This window comes from Oscarella lobularis, chromosome 19, assembly GCF_947507565.1.
Source record: "Oscarella lobularis chromosome 19, ooOscLobu1.1, whole genome shotgun sequence".
Lineage (NCBI taxonomy): Eukaryota > Metazoa > Porifera > Homoscleromorpha > Homosclerophorida > Oscarellidae > Oscarella > Oscarella lobularis.
The window spans coordinates 1169645-1185056 of record NC_089193.1 but is presented as its reverse complement, the minus strand read 5'-3'; the positions used below and the strand labels follow the sequence as shown (position 1 = coordinate 1185056).

General features: G+C 46.5%; 5 protein-coding genes across 5 annotated transcripts; 3 read left to right on the top strand and 2 right to left on the bottom strand.

Moving 5' to 3' along the window:
• Positions 1-816: 816 nt before the first annotated feature.
• Positions 817-2477, bottom strand: LOC136198770 (DDB1- and CUL4-associated factor 7). The gene is made up of 9 exons (XM_065988807.1): positions 2308-2477; positions 2148-2249; positions 1953-2051; positions 1787-1900; positions 1656-1730; positions 1509-1600; positions 1331-1448; positions 1146-1263; positions 817-1089 (listed from the first exon to the last, which is right to left on the bottom strand). Exons 1-9 carry the CDS (start codon positions 2440-2442, stop codon positions 917-919), a joined length of 1026 nt encoding a protein of 341 aa, XP_065844879.1. The 5' UTR covers positions 2443-2477; the 3' UTR covers positions 817-916.
• Positions 2478-2479: 2 nt separating this feature from the next.
• LOC136198780 (dnaJ homolog subfamily C member 5-like) lies at positions 2480-3386 on the top strand. Its single transcript, XM_065988817.1, has 5 exons — positions 2480-2529; positions 2584-2677; positions 2752-2919; positions 2974-3015; positions 3071-3386. The coding sequence occupies exons 1-5, from the start codon at positions 2501-2503 to the stop codon at positions 3275-3277; spliced, it is 540 nt and encodes a 179-aa protein (XP_065844889.1). The 5' UTR covers positions 2480-2500; the 3' UTR covers positions 3278-3386.
• A 101-nt stretch (positions 3387-3487) lies between these two features.
• LOC136198748 (rho-related protein racA-like) lies at positions 3488-5748 on the top strand. Its single transcript, XM_065988776.1, has 7 exons — positions 3488-3715; positions 3779-4033; positions 4101-4200; positions 4252-4629; positions 4685-5105; positions 5160-5379; positions 5434-5748. The coding sequence occupies exons 1-7, from the start codon at positions 3541-3543 to the stop codon at positions 5688-5690; spliced, it is 1806 nt and encodes a 601-aa protein (XP_065844848.1). The 5' UTR covers positions 3488-3540; the 3' UTR covers positions 5691-5748.
• A 22-nt stretch (positions 5749-5770) lies between these two features.
• Positions 5771-12764, top strand: LOC136198728 (xanthine dehydrogenase/oxidase-like). The gene is made up of 35 exons (XM_065988743.1): positions 5771-5823; positions 5875-6196; positions 6254-6315; positions 6367-6542; positions 6612-6676; positions 6732-6927; positions 6984-7057; positions 7110-7241; positions 7291-7314; positions 7368-7470; positions 7527-7591; positions 7646-7834; positions 7897-7963; positions 8038-8138; positions 8197-8352; positions 8404-8484; positions 8546-8587; positions 9574-9672; positions 9730-9946; positions 10005-10084; positions 10137-10246; positions 10301-10405; positions 10463-10541; positions 10600-10714; positions 10768-10848; positions 10900-11123; positions 11171-11332; positions 11383-11470; positions 11528-11571; positions 11619-11752; positions 11804-11935; positions 11984-12107; positions 12160-12256; positions 12304-12411; positions 12457-12764. Exons 1-35 carry the CDS (start codon positions 5783-5785, stop codon positions 12576-12578), a joined length of 4017 nt encoding a protein of 1338 aa, XP_065844815.1. The 5' UTR covers positions 5771-5782; the 3' UTR covers positions 12579-12764.
• Positions 12765-13496: 732 nt separating this feature from the next.
• Positions 13497-15412, bottom strand: LOC136198758 (uncharacterized). Its single transcript, XM_065988790.1, has 7 exons — positions 15392-15412; positions 15125-15329; positions 14837-15056; positions 14622-14773; positions 14406-14570; positions 14227-14342; positions 13497-14169 (listed from the first exon to the last, which is right to left on the bottom strand). Exons 2-7 carry the CDS (start codon positions 15215-15217, stop codon positions 13563-13565), a joined length of 1353 nt encoding a protein of 450 aa, XP_065844862.1. The 5' UTR covers positions 15218-15329; positions 15392-15412; the 3' UTR covers positions 13497-13562.

The window sequence follows — 15412 nt, the reverse complement described above, 5'->3', positions numbered from 1 at the left end:
GCTGTCTTGTATCTTGGCACAGTTTTTGACTTTACAGGAGTACTTCGGACGAACGCTGAACCATGGAGTAATTTCCAACCTATTGCCAGCGGGTGTAGTTGCTGTAATACAAGTGACGTGGTTCGCTTCAATGCAAATTACCCCGCCAGAGGCTACAACTGGTGCAATTTCAACTGCCAGACTTACGTCAACCGTTTTATAGACTTTTTGCGTTCGTGTGGCTGGTAACCCCGGGCTAGGTTCTGCTCTGTTCTCGGTTCTGGACCCTGATCTGGTTTGTTCTCCTGTTCTGTTCTGTCCTCCTGTTCTGCATGTTCTGATCTCTTGTTCTGTTCTTTTCTCTTCGGTGCCCAAGACCAACAACAGTGTGACGTGCATGCTTGTTTTCCGTGCTTCTATTGTCTTTTTCCGCTTTGATGTCTTATACTTCACGCTGATTAGCTACGACGCATAAAACGCTGTCTGTACATGTAGTTAGATATAATTTAGGAGAAAAACTGGCGGGCCTATTCAGAGTCTTACCAGTACTGAAACAGACGTATTCAATTCTTTGGCTTCTTTTATTTTTAGTCTACTACTGCAGAAGTGCTACAGTCAGGCTGTGTTGAAGCCCACTGTATCTGATTAATTTCGCCTTCTGATGAGTAAGCAAGAATAGGATCTTCAATAGACCGGGGCATCTGCTGGATGTCCCATATCAGAGCCTGGTGGTCATCAGCTGAACAGAAAAGACAATAAGTATGTCCGTAATGCATCATTCCAAATTTACCTGCTGTACATATTCATTTTTTTGTACATTTCAGCGGAGAGAAGGCGTCCCACTATCGTAATTTATTTTTACGTCTACTACTACTACTACTACTACTACTACTACTACTACTACAGAAGGGCTACAATGCTGCAAATGGTTCCACCACTACACACGCAGTATTTCCATGAAGTTATTATAACCAATTGCGATCCAATCAGGCTGCGTCGAAGCCCACTGTATCTGATTAATTTCGCCTTCCGATGAATAAGCGAGTATGGGATCTTCGATAGGCCGAGGCATCTGCTGGATGTCCCATATCAGAGCCTGGTGGTCATCAGCTGAAGAGAAAAGACAATGATAATTATAGGCCCTAAGACGTCCATTTCGAATTTACCTGCTGTACATATGTGGCACGACGAGTGGGGAGCCCAAGCGACTCCATTGACTTGGGCCTTGTGATTGCTCAGTTTTGCGACGGGGAAGCAAGGCATTCGGACATCAAGTATAATGACCTGAACATAAAGAACTCCCATTAATTAATAATTAGTTAATAATAGCTCTAGTTTTTCTTTGCTTGACCTCTTGGCCGTCCATAGCAAACGTTGCCAGATAATTCGGATCCTGCTTGTTCCACGACAGACGCAACAAGGCTCGATGAAATTCGTCTTCGTAGATTATCGTCGAATGCTCAAGATGTCTAACACCATATGTCAATAAATAAATAAATAGTCAGTCCCCCTTCTCTATTTCGACGCACCGAAGGTCGAACATTCTCACGGAACCGTCGGCTCCGACGGAAGCGAAGAGATCTCGTCCGCCGCCGGCACGACTGAAGGCAATATCATAAACCTGAAGATAAAGTATAGACTGTACGAGTTGTCTTGTATTAGCTGCTATACAATACCTCTTTGTCGTGGGCTATCAACTGGGTCTTCACAAAGCCTGATATGAGATTCGTTCTTCCCACGATCTGTCCAGTCTAAACACGGAAGAGTTTATCTCGGAGAAAACCCGTTTGCTGTTCCGTTTGCTTGCCTCCAATCCCCAAATGGTGCACGTCGTATCGATACTCGATGTCCCCAAGAGATTCGGATCGATTTCGTTCCAATCGAATGACGTCAACGGAGCACAGAAATCAGAGTTCTTATTCTAGAAATTACAAATTCAAACTCCCCCTTTCGTTTTCTCCCCATTCCCTTACGTTATTCAAAAGGCATTCCAATTTCGTGTCCGACTCTCCGACTCTCCAAATTCTCAAATAGTCACCAGCAGTTGCCAACAAATCAGGCAGGGACCCTTTCTACACCCGAACCTCATAGTCAAAACTTTTGTCTAATAAGGTCCCCCTCTCTTCTCTCTTTTATGGATCTAACAGAGTCCCCATACCCCCCCATACACTATCAGGAATCCAAATGACTTTCGTAGTCGGATAGGGATGCTCGAAGCAGGACTTCAAAGTGAATTCGCCCTTTTCTTCGTCTAGAGATACTATTTGGACCTGCGAGAGAGACGTCGCCTCTTGGAAATTTGGTGTCGCGCCTCGTTCTTTGGCTTACTCTGTTATTGTACTCTTCGAGGAAGCTTCCCAAGGCAAGTCGAAATCTTTTATCGGGTCGTATGCTCCAGTTCATGCTGTATACAGGCCAGGGAGCGGCGTACTTATAGATTTCCTTGCGTTTTCCCGTCGACATGTTGTGTTGTTGTTGTTCTATCTCTAGCGTGCTTTAGGCTAGAAGAGAAGAGAACGCCATGGATGACGAAAAGGCCGGATTGCAAACGTAGGGCGTGCATGCGCTCGATCCTTATCACCTATTCCTCACTCACGTCCATAGAAAAGACGACCCGCGCGAAAGCACGAATCTCTACCGAACGCTCGGTCTCGAAGCCGACGCCACCCAAGAAGAGATCAAGAAAGCATATAGAAAGGTCATTGCGGGTTCTACGAGAGCGCATACGATGCATACCAGACCGAATCTATACTGTAATATCTTTGCATGCAGCAAGCGCTTAGATATCATCCCGATAAGAATCCTGACGATCCGTCTGCCGCAGAGAGGTTCAAGGTCATCAATCAAGCGAAGACAATTCTAATGGATGAGAAAAAGAAGGCCATTTATGACAGTTATGGCATGTGGGGTCTGCAAATTGCCGAGCAAATAGGAGAGGACGTAAGCAGGGACATCAAAAAATTCGGACTTCTGACAACAGATGTTTTGTTTTAGAATGTTGGACTATATTTGGCGCTGAATAGCAAAATTTGCAAGGTATGACGCTGTTTTCCCGTTATTTATCATTTGCTATGAGGACTTTTTTTTGTAGGGTCTCATCATTTGCTGTGGAGTTCTTACTGGTTGCTATTTCTGCTTCTGTTGCTTCTGCTGCTTTTGCTGCTGTTGCGGCAAGTGCAAACCTCAGGAAGATGGCTCCGGCGAAGTGCCTCAAGCCGATGACCTGGAGGTCGATGAAGACAACAGTGTTCCAGTAACGAGTCAACCTCAAAAAGAGTATGGATCAACTGATGAATGACAGTTAATTCAAGCCCAGTATGCGTAGCGCCAGATATTTGCGTCATTTGTATACGTATTGGCAGATAATTAGTTACAATATAAACCTTTAGAGAGACACTGTGTCTAAATTTGAGCTATGACGTCGATAGTAAGCCGGGAACATACGTGTGCCTAAAGTTACTATTTTTAGCAGCTCGCCGAACTCGGTATAAAAACCTCGGTGTGGGGCAATGGGCTTCATAAAGGCAGGCTGCATCGGTAGTCTGAGACCAGTCTCTAACGATGCAGAACCTGAAAATAGTCGTCGTCGGCGACGGCGCCGTGGGCAAGTCGTCCCTTCTCATCTCCTACACAACGAACGCTTTTCCGAGCGAATACGTTCCCACCGTATTCGACAATTACGCGGCTAACGTCATGGTAGACGGAAAACCCGTGAACATGGGTTTCTGGGACACAGGCAAGGAAAAGAACACCAGAATTAAATTTTTAGCAACGCTAACATCTTTTGTTGTTTTTTTAGCTGGGCAGGAGGATTACGATCGGTTGAGACCGTTGTCGTATCCTGCGACGGACGTCTTTCTTCTCTGCTATTCGATTGTGTCTCGGGCGTCTTTCGAAAACTGCGCGTCGAAGTGGATTCCCGAGTTGAGGCATCACTGTCCCGGTGCTCCTATCATTCTCGTCGCGAATAAAATCGATTTGAGATCGGGCGGATCGCGACGAACGTCGGAATTGGTCACACGAGAAGAGGGGCAACAGATGGCAAAGAAACTAGGTTTTTTTTAATTAATTAAAAAATCAAAAGAATCTCTTGGAGTATACTAAAATGTGCTGATCAATAGAATGCGCTGGATTTTATGAGAACAGTGCCCTGACTCAGGACGGCATCTCGCACGTATTTCTCAACGCTGCGAGAGCCGCTTTGTGTCGCCCAGCCAGAAAGTAATTAGTCAATATCCTGTACTTATAATTATAATTTTCTTTTAATTAAAGGCAAAGGAGTGGCAAAAGGAACAAAGTCGAGGAGCCCGTTCCCCAGCCTCCCATCCTGCCCGAAATCGAGCGTCACGCTCCCTGGATCAATATACACACGTCGTCCTATGCGGAGGATTGGGGCACGATGGTGAATAATTTGACGTCGGCCGACGTCGAATTTCGCGTGGAAAATCAGACGTTCTACGCGCACAAAGTCGTCCTGTGTTCGGCGTCTCAACTCTTTCGAAACATATTCCACGTGACGTCGGATCGAGCCGTCGACGTGTCGGCGGCGGGCGGCGGCGTCGTCAAAACGCGATACAAGGCCAATCAAGCGATCCAAGCCAATGACATAGTCGCAGGAAAGATACCAGGATTCCAATGCATAGAAGAAAAGTAAGAGATATATATGTACACACATAGACTACATATATATGAACTTTCTTTCTAGGAAAAACAACGGCAGTGCCTCTATTACTTCTCTCTATCTGTCTGATGATATTACCTCTGTGACGTTCATGCGATTTCTTCGCTTTCTCTACACGGGCGTTGTCGACTTGGATGGCGAATCGGACGACGTCATCGACGCTTTGGAGAAGACGGCGGAGACGTTCGACGCGCCGAATTTGGCGAAAATATGCCAAAATTCGAAATCCAGCATGGACTTTCTCAATCCGAGCATCGGTACGTGGATCAACGATCGATGCGGCGCCGCCGCGAAGCAGCTCTTCTGCAACGAATCGCTTCTCGCCGACGTCTCGTTTCGAGTCGACGGAACCGTCGTGCCGGCTCACTCGGCCGTGCTGACGGCTCGATGCGAAGTCATGGCGGCAATGTTCGGCGGAAGTTTTGCGGAAAGTCGTACGAAGGAGGTAAGAGGAGGAGCCCCTCTCCCCCTGCTTGCTCTCAGAATCATTCTTTTTTAGGTTGAGATTAGTAGCACGTCGCTCGAATGTTTTCTCGCTTTGCTCGAGTATCTCTACACTGATCACGCTCCTATTGAAGACACTGATTCTGTTGGTCTTCTCGTCGTGGCTAATCAGTTCTGTTTGCCCCGTCTCGTCACTCTCTGCGAGCTCTACATTACCAAGGAAGTCGACAGAGCGACGACGAATCGCATAGCTGAAGCAGATATTGACGTCATAGGTATAATAGCAGTGCATCTCTTTTACAGTACGAGCATTTTCATTCGTTTTTTAGGTTTGCTTTTGACGTGTCAGATGCACAATGCTCGACAGCTCGGCGACTGGTGTCTTCACTTCATTGCAACCAACCACTCGGCGATGCAACGGCGTCCGGAATTCAAACTGCTCGAAGGCGACAATCTGCGCTACGTCGACGAAAATCAATATCCGCCTCCTTCCTATTTCAAAGACTTGGAGGAATACGAAAAGCTGATGGCAGAGAGAGAAAAGAAGAAGAAGAAGAAGCAGGAGGCTGGATGTTGTATTATGTAACTCGAACACTTGCAGCAGAGAGGATTATACATGTATGTAATAAATCAATTGTACTGTGTGGTCTTAGTCACGTGGCCAGCATAAACAAAAGCATGAGTACTCCAGCGTTTTCGTGTCCTTTCTGCCGAACAAGGCAAGCGAACGTATTCCGCTGCTTCCTGAAGTTGCTCATAAACCTTTTCAGACTCAAACCGGGGTCGGATATCGTCGCAGTGGGAAAATATCGAGGCCAATGCCCCCACTGCAGCAACTCGGTCTCATTTCGAGCCAAATCGACGTCGAATGGCGTCCAACCGCTGACTAGCGTCACTTTTCGCGTGAACGACACCTCGTATACGGTCGAAAACGCGTCGCCGTCGCTGACGTTGAACGATTGGCTCAAGTCGCAACCGAGTCTGAAAGGAACGAAGCACATGTGCCAGGAGGGCGGCTGTGGTGCCTGCGTCGTCGCTCTCACTCGAAACGATCCAATAACGAAAAAAGAAACGACGATAGCTGTCAATTCAGTAGTTCAATTTAATTTATTATTTTTTCTCTGGTATTTGACACGCGTTCTTTTGTAGTGTTTATTTCCGATTTTGTCTGCAAATTCGTGCTCTTTTCAAACGACTGAAGGCATCGGAAAGTACGTCGTGGAATCGAGTTGGAATTTTTTTATGCAATCATGTTCTTTTAGTTCGTCAGCCGGTTTTCATCCCATTCAGGCGCGTTTGGCTCAGCACAATGGCAGCCAGTGCGGATTCTGCTCGCCTGGCATGGTCATGTCCATGTACAGTCTTTTGAAGAACAATTCCAAGCCAACGAAGCAGGAGATCGAAGATCAATTTGACGGAAATATATGTAGATGCACAGGTACATATGTGCACTGAGCCACGATATTACGATAGCAGCATATGTTTTCTAATTGGGGTATTGCTACAGGGTATCGAGGTATTCTCGATGCTATGGCGACGTTTGCGGCAGATGAACATCCTATTGACGTCGAAGTAGGCAATAATCTTGTCGATTGAATCGTCTCTGAACAGACGTCTGTTTTTTTAGGATATTTCGGCGTGCAGCGAGAACTGCAACGGCTGTAACCAAAAGTGTGCAAGAAATTCTTTGACAACAGTGAAGCAGATTCTGACTCCCGACGGTTCAACGTGGTTTGCACCGGCCAACGTTGACGATGCACTTTCACTCCTGCAAACGTACAGGAGTTCTGGAATAGCTCTTGTGGCTGGAGATACAGGAAAGGGTAAGAGGCAGATCAAGCACCTTATAATCAATTGTCAACTCTTTCGTCTGACTAAGGTGTGTTTAAGTTTGAACCGTCTCCACCAGTTCGCGTTTCTTTGATGAATATTGAGGCTCTTCAGACGGTGTCTGTGCGTTGTTATGTGAAGTAGGTATCTGCCTTGCATTACGTGTCCTCGTTAGGTTGGGGAAAATTCAACTGGGAAATACTTGACCGTTGGAGCTGCAGTGACGCTGTCGAATTTGATTGACGTTCTTATGGAAAATAGTCAGTCGGGAGGAAAGTTCGATGCATTGGCACAACATTTACTCAAGGTATTCATCATGAGATTGATATGGTCAAACTATAAAGTCTCACTCTCAGATTGCAAATTTTCCTGTCAGAAATGTGAGCCTATATTAGCGTTTTAGCTTAGATGGTGGTAGGTACAAGTGCTCTAGGTTGGAACGTGGGCTGGCAATATAATGCTTTCTCACATTCACGACGACTTTCCCTCGGACGTTCTCACGATCATGCAGGCTGCAGGAGCATCTCTCAACATCGGTTCAAAATACTATACATTTTCAAATTTCGCATGCAAACGAAAATCTCGAATTTAGTTGAAGGCGCCGAGGCAAAAGAATACGATATTGCCGAGTTTCTTGTTACTGACATGACGTCAAAAGTAAGTTGTTGCAAGAAAGAACGCATGATACAATAAGTAGTGCTCGTGCAATAGATGATTGTCAGTCTTATGATTCCGGCTGAAGACACCGATGAAAAATTTGCAGCGTACAAAATCATGCCTCGCTACCAGAACGCTCACGCCTACGTCAACGCGGGATTTTCTATGAAAGTGACCGAATCGGGATCGAAGCTTAGTCCGTCGGGAATGTGCTTTGTCTACGGTGGCATAGCCGCGCGCACGGTAAGGCCAAACGGAGCTAATCTCGACGAATAGTCTATACGATTATTGTTCGATGTCTCAAGTATCGAGCAACGTCAACGGAAAAGTATCTGATTGGAAAAGATCTCAAGCAGCTTGACACGCTCAAGGGTACAACAGACTAAGGCTCTAGTTTTCCTTTCTTACTCGTTTTTGGCACATGGTTACTGATTTTTTGATTCTAGGAGCGTTAACGTGTCTTTCATTTGAAATCAAGCCGCGTTCGCCGCCAGCATCTTCTAGTGCTGACTATCGCAAGTCCTTGGCTATGTCTCTCTTTTATAAGGCACGTCATCATCACGCTGGGATTTGGCACTAATAGTTTTGAGTCTTGTCTTCCTTAGTTCTACTTGTCTGTTGTGCCAGGCGTTTCGGCTCGGCTCGCGTCAGCTTCTGGAAGCATCGATCGCCCTTTGAGCTCGGGAATTGAAACCTATAGCTCGGATTCGTCGAAATATCCGCTCACGCAGCCCATGCCAAAGATTACGGCTACCCTGCAGGTTTGCACGAGAACGTAGTCGTATTTTCCATTGAAAATTAGACAATTGCAGGCGTCAGGAGAGGCTCAGTACCTCAACGACATTCCGTCCTATCCAAATGAAGTTCACGGAGCTTTTATTCTTTCCACACAGGTTTGGAAGACCATTAATGCAGCAACAAGTGGATTACGATTGAAAATTCTGTCTGACGTAGGCTAATTCCACTCTGGTTTTTCTGGATACATCGGCCGCTACGGCAAGAGACTATATATATCTACAGTATCGTTCAAAAGTTTAGGCGTCCTTGAGAAATCCTTCTCCCGCTTGATGTTCATTTGTGTAGCGCACGTTCAACTGCTATAGATAGAGCCGACATGTAGCGCCTTGATTTTGCTGACCCAGCGCATTGCCGTTTCTTCGTATCCGTTCGCTTTTCGCGTCCAAATAGCGACTGAATGTCTTTAGAATAGATCTCCAATTGACTTCGCGGCTGATTTTTCGCCTCTACTTGCTCGTATAGACCATTTTGTCATGCGTCTTACAACTGACGTCATGTGTAGCGTGACAGGGCGTGTTTTGCGTACGTGGCACGCGTTTTATTTTCGTTTTTTCGCGTTTCTAGATTGATTTGCGACAAAATTCATTCGCGGTTGTGGTCAGAAACGTATTTGCGGTCGATTGAGAGTGGTTTTAGTTCGATCAGCGCACTTTTTGTGGCGAACAGCTGCAGTGGAAGTGACCCAGGCAGGGTTGTTGTATATATACCCAGCGTTTCCATATACCTATCAGTAGCAGGAGCATGAGCTCTTGGCTAGGATAGAAGGGAGTTGGAAACTCTCCCCAAGGGTTTGACCACTGCCCGGTGGCCGGTCATTCTCCTCACTTGACAAGGGCTCCGGCCTTCCTAGTCCAATAGTTCCGCTGCGCCTGTGAGATACCTCTGATACCGGATAAATCTCCATAGCACCGTCTTCCGTGAGATTTGTATCAAGTGTCGTAACCTTTTTTTTAAATTTTTAAAAATTTGCTACGTGAAGGAGACGCGTTTTTTGACATTTTAACGGTCAAACGACGCATCTCTTACATTAGAAAAGGGGCCTCAGTTCGAAGTTGGCTTTACGCTGACTGTTTAACTTAATCATCGTCAGAGTAGATCACAACAATGACCAGATAGCGTAGGAGGCTAAAGCTTTTGAACGGTACTGTATCTAGAAATTTCATTTTTTACCTTCGTTTCCCAAGGCTATGCCTGGTGTACTGCGAGTCGTCCTGCCCAGTGATATTCCGGCTGAAAACAATTGGAGGCCAAAAGACGTGGTCGTTTCTCAGTACGCTGAACCTGTACACAGTCTCTATAGAACATAATATTCTCTTGGTTTATTTATTATTATTATTTAGCTCTTTGTCCCCGTCGGATCGACTGTGGAATTTTCCGGCCAAGCGTTGGGAATGGTCGTGGCGGACACTCAGGCTCACGCGAACGCGGCAGCGTTAGCCGTCAAAGGAACGTACAAGTCCCTCGGACCGCTTGTGCTGACGATCAAGGAAGCGATTCAAGCCGGCACGCTGCTAAACACTTCGACCCCAGTCATATCAGGAGATGGGGACCCAATGGGTAATAGGCTGAAATGACGTTTTTCTTCGCATTAACGGAACGTTTCAATTACGAAAAGATGCATTGAAGAGCAGTAAGCATCAAATATCCGGTGAAATATTTTGCGGTCCTCAGTATCATTTCTATATGGAGACCCAGGCACGGCTTTTCATCTGTACTGTGCAAAATCGATTGTCTTTGTCTTCTATAGAGGGCTCTCGTTGTACCTGTCGAAGACGGCTACGACGTTGTATCGTCGACGCAATACGTTGATCATTGCCAAAGGGCAATTGCGCAGGTACTGGGCATAACGGAGAGCAGGCAAGTCAGTAGGAAATGCCAGAGACGATGAATGAAACGTCTCGTCTTCGTCAGCGTGAACGTTAGCGTCAAAAGAATTGGCGGTGGCTACGGCGGAAAGATCAACAACGCGCAGCAAATTTCGTGCGGTGCCGCTCTCGCCGCTTCGGTCGTGAAAAGGTGACGAACGTCGGGATTTCGCATAAGGTACTCCGAATAAAATTGATTGCCTGACAGACCTGTTCGCGTGCTGATGGACATCGACTCGAATATGCGAATGCTTGGTTGTCGGCCTTCCTATTTGTCAGAGTATCAGGTAATCAATGGAGTAGCGAAGAGTCTCCTCTAACTTCTAATGTCTGTTTAATTAATAGATTGGATTTGACGACGATGGAAAACTCAACGCCGTGATTGTTTCCGTTTCGGCCGACTGCGGATTTACGGCAAATGGAGATATTCTATTTCTCTACGACGTCTTCTTTGACAATGGTTAACTGAGAGAAGGATGGCCAATAGATGCCTTCCGTCATTTCGTTATTTAGCCTATTACTGTCCTCACTGGAAAGTGATCAGCAAAGCGTACAAGACCCACACGCCGAGCAACACTGCATGCCGATCCCCTGGTTGGTACCAGCAAGGGACTACTTTTTCTTCCTTTTTCACTTTCTTATTAGGTTCGGTGCCGTCGATTTTTGCTATGGAGTCAATTATGGAGCACGTTGCCAAGACTTTGGGAAAGACGCCGGAGGAAGTTCGAGTGATAAATTTATATCAGAAGGGGCAGATCACGCCGTATGGGCAGCAGTTGCCCTACTGCAGCATTTCCTCGCTGTGGACTCAACTGATTACGTCGAGCGACTTCCAAACGCGAAGTGCAGCCATTCAAACGTTCAACAAGGTAAATAATGACGAGAGGCAGTCTTCGATCCTTTAATTCTCGTGAAGGAGAACCGTTGGAAGAAGAAAGGTCTTTCCGTTGTTCCTTTGAAATTTGGAGTTATTCTAAGTGGGGCTCCCTTCACTTGTGTGATATCCGCCTATGCTGGGGACGGATCGGTTGCTATATCGACGGGAGGTATAGAAATGGGACAGGGTCTCAATACCAAGGTAGATAAATACGACGTGCACGTAATTGAATCGAGGGCTTGTGGTCTAAGATTGTCCAAGTGGCCGCGTCTACTTTGGGCGTCGACGATATAAGCCTAATCAAAATCAAGCCATCGTATTCATTGATTGGTGCAAATAGTAAGCATAGGGGTTCGCACCTTTTGAATGGTAAAGCAGACGACTTGATATCTTTAGACAGTACGACGGGTGGCAGCGTTGGCAGTGAGCTAAACTGCGCGGTATGTCCGCGATTCTCTTTCCTCTTCTTTTTTTCACTCATTTTCAGGCTATTCTTTCTGCCTGCCAAGTGCTTAATGACAGAATGAAGGCGGCCAGGGCCAAACTACCGGCCACAGCGACTTGGCCACAGGTGGTTGAGCAGAGCTACAAAATGGGAATTAATCTCACTGCTGAAGGCTGGTGAGAAGTTCTTTATTTATGAACACCGTTAATAATTGATGTGTTTGAAAGGGTGGATGTGACTTCAAGGCAACCGTTCAGCTATTGCACGTATGGCGTCACTTGCACCGAAGTGGAACTCGACGTGCTGACAGGCGAACACGAACTAATTCGCACAGACATGTTGTATGACTGTGGAGAGAGGTACACGTCAAATAGTCATCTACGCTAGCCAAACTCTTTTTATCGTAGCATGAATCCTGAAATTGACGTTGGACAAGCTCAAGGGGCTTTTGCAATGGGCATCGGCTATTGGTTGACCGAGCATTTCGTTCGAGATCCCACTACGGGAACGCTGCTGACCTCGAACACTTGGGTAGGTGCTACGTTGTAATTGTAGCTTCTAAATTGAGCTCGTGCATATACAGGAATACAAGCCGCCGTCTTCGAAGGATATCCCTGCTGACTTCAGAATTGCGTTTCTTAAAGATGCACCAAATCCGCTCGGCATTCTTCGATCCAAAGGCAAGGGTGGGGGTTTTACGAGGAACTAATATTTTACCGTTTTCTAGCTGTTGGAGAGCCGCCCATGTGCATGTCTTGCTCCTGTTTGCTTGCACTGAAGCACGCCATCGAAAATGCAAGAAGTGAAATTCAGAGGGACGAGCACTTCTCACTGAGTGAGTTTTACGTGAGTATGAAGTACATATAGATTTTTTGTTTAGATGGACCAGCCACTGTGGATGTCGTGCAAGAAAATTGCCTCGTCGACCCTAACCAGTTTTCTTTGTACGGTTCCGCCCCCTTTGCACGCAAGACGGAGACGACGCATCTGCTCCCTGGTTAGCAATCCGACGTCAACGGCTTCCGCGATTATTCTTATACCATTCTAAACGACTTTTTCTCTTGGCGACTGTACGAGATTTTTTTCGAGGGTCCCTATATAGGACCCACGATCGTACGCATCGCGCTTACTCTTCTACTTTCACATCGCGCGTCTAAACGCTTTAGGAATGCTCATGACTGTGTCTCACTAGATGCGTTTACTAGGTTTGTGTCAGTTTCGGCGCTGAAAGAAGAATGAATGGATCGCAAGGTTTGCATATTCCTTTGGGGTCCCCAATGTAGGCATGCACTTAGGGGCGGGTCTCTCTGCATCGTGCATAGAGATTAATTGCATGCTGTGCCACTGGCCTCGTTTTGGGCATAGTCAGATTTCCGATCGAATCTAAACACTAGGACTCGATTTCTGCCAGTCTAATCGAGGGCGGGTTGGGGCTCATGCGAAGGCTTAGTGGCATAGCATGCATGAAACTCCCACGGTATGTACGACGCAGAGAGTGTAGACGGACAGCATCTGGCTCTAGAGCAGGTAGTTGAGAACGTATCAGCACTCGTTGCATAACTACGATAGTGTGTACGGGTCCTTCCCTTGCATTAGGGTTTAGTTGGCGGCTGCTAGTAGGGTAGGGCGTTGCAGAGGTTAGCAGGTTATAGCTCCCTTCCCTCGAACGTTGGCTAGCAGCCGCCACGTGCTTTCGACTATCTTTTAATGGATTGTCAGGTAATTTGGGCATGTTTTATGTCCACGATTCTGTACAGTCGTAAGCGATTATCTTTTCCACTGTGCTTCTGGAAGCAAACGCAAGAGAGTGCGGTAGAAGGCGTAGCGAATGAGCCTTTTCAACCAAAACGAAAAGTTCTGGCGTCATCCAAGATGGCCGCCGCTCTCTATACTACTAAAGATCTTTACTTCATTGTATGCATCAATGACCAATAGAACAAAGAAACCAAACGTAGTTCTGCTAAGTCATCGCGATAGTTGCACTCATTACAAATGAGATGATATCCAGCCCCATTCGAGTGCGACCGATTTGAGACCAGCGACAAAGTACCAGTCGTGAATGGGAAGAATCTTGGTACCAGTTTCTGGGGAAGGATAATACAAACCAGGATTCATTTGACCGTATTTTGCCAAGCCCTCGAAACCGCTACTATCGTAATCGATGAAGTAGACATGCGGCTTTGGATCTGCCTCCAAATCGACAATGATGTTTTCGTTTCTCAAATCGCCATGGACGAAACTGCCGGAGTGCAACTCCTGCGTTTGCTTCTCCACAAGGAGAAGCAAAGTGCGATAAATTTCACTTGCCTTTTTCCTGCGGGTAAGCCGTCCATGTCGAGGCCCCTTTCTCATCTTCTCCTGAACCGCCATTAGGAAAGAAGAGCCATGGACGTAGGACATGACCAGAGCAGATGCATCTGATTGCGAACACTTCCAGCGTCCGAGTATGGGTGGAGCAAATCCTTTATCGGCCGCGTACTTGTGAGCCTTGTCGCCGTATTCATCGCCGGCGCCGTCAAGGAAATACTTGACAATGACCCTTTCCTCCTCGATTTGGCCCATGTAAACGCGATAATTGATCTTCTTTGTGAGCCTGCAAGAACGTGCGTCAGAGAGATGCCTCCGTACCTTCGCGCGTTATAAAGAATACCTCACGCTTCGATTCACTTTGTCATCTCCCTCAAATTGGAAGTCTTTGATTGTGACTCCCATTTTCATGGCATACTTCCGCAGCGCAGCCAACGTCTTCACAATCTTGCCAAACACCTAAGTACGAATACAGTCAAGAAAGACGCTTAATGCACGCGAAAAGCTGCTGCTCGTTAAAACCTGATAAACTTTCTCCACATCTTCTTCTCCGTTATACTCGACGTTCAGTAGAGGGTCTTCCCTGGCTAGCGTGCCATTGATTGACGCATAAACCTCAACCGCACCCGGGGCGCATTTCGCAGGAGGAAAGGCAATTATTGCCAATATCGGCCATGAATAGTTGTCCTGAATATGACGTGAAATAAGAACAAAAAATAATTTAAAATGAAAACGTACATAAGCAAGACTCTTTTCAGTAGAATGCCTCCACCACCTACAATCGTAGGGTGCTAAGCGACAGCATTGAGCCACTTCTACCTTGCCTCGGTCGCGTTCTTTCCTCTCAGATTTAATGCTGACGATTCCATACGCTGCATGACAAGGAAGATCTAATAATTGGCATGCTTCAAATTAAGACTATCACTTTCTACGAGTTCACAGAATGAGCATACCGCAACGGAAAGCGATGTCCGCTACGACTGGATAGTCAGTCCACCGTCCTTCAAACGATTTGACGCCAGATTTAAACGCGGTCCCGCTTTCATTCATCAAATCGCAGATTGCCATGAAGCACTCAGCTCTCCTATTGTGACTAACCCATACCCCTCTCGACATCATCAATTCGATGTAGTCTCGCACAACTGGAGATAAACTTGACGGAAGTTGAGGATCCTGCGCCCAAAACAAAAAAAAAAGATCGCAAAGTAGCTGGGTCATTTTTAGGTACGCAGGCGCTTTACCTCACTGAGGTGCTGAAATGCATCACAGAAAACAGGCGTGCAGGGACAGCGAGACCAAAAGTGAAAACTACGCGGCGTCACTTCATTTTTCATTGCTCTTTGATTCGTTTGAGCGAGGACATCGAACGACCCTTCATCTCGAATTGAGGAAGCTTTTCACGTCGCCTTCGACGTTGCTATAGACTGTGCTTAGAGCGTAACTCTTCTACACACAAATAATGAGAAAATTGAAGAGAGATGAGGCGAAGCAATAATGGCCATGACTACCGATGCGTTGTCGTGTGTTGC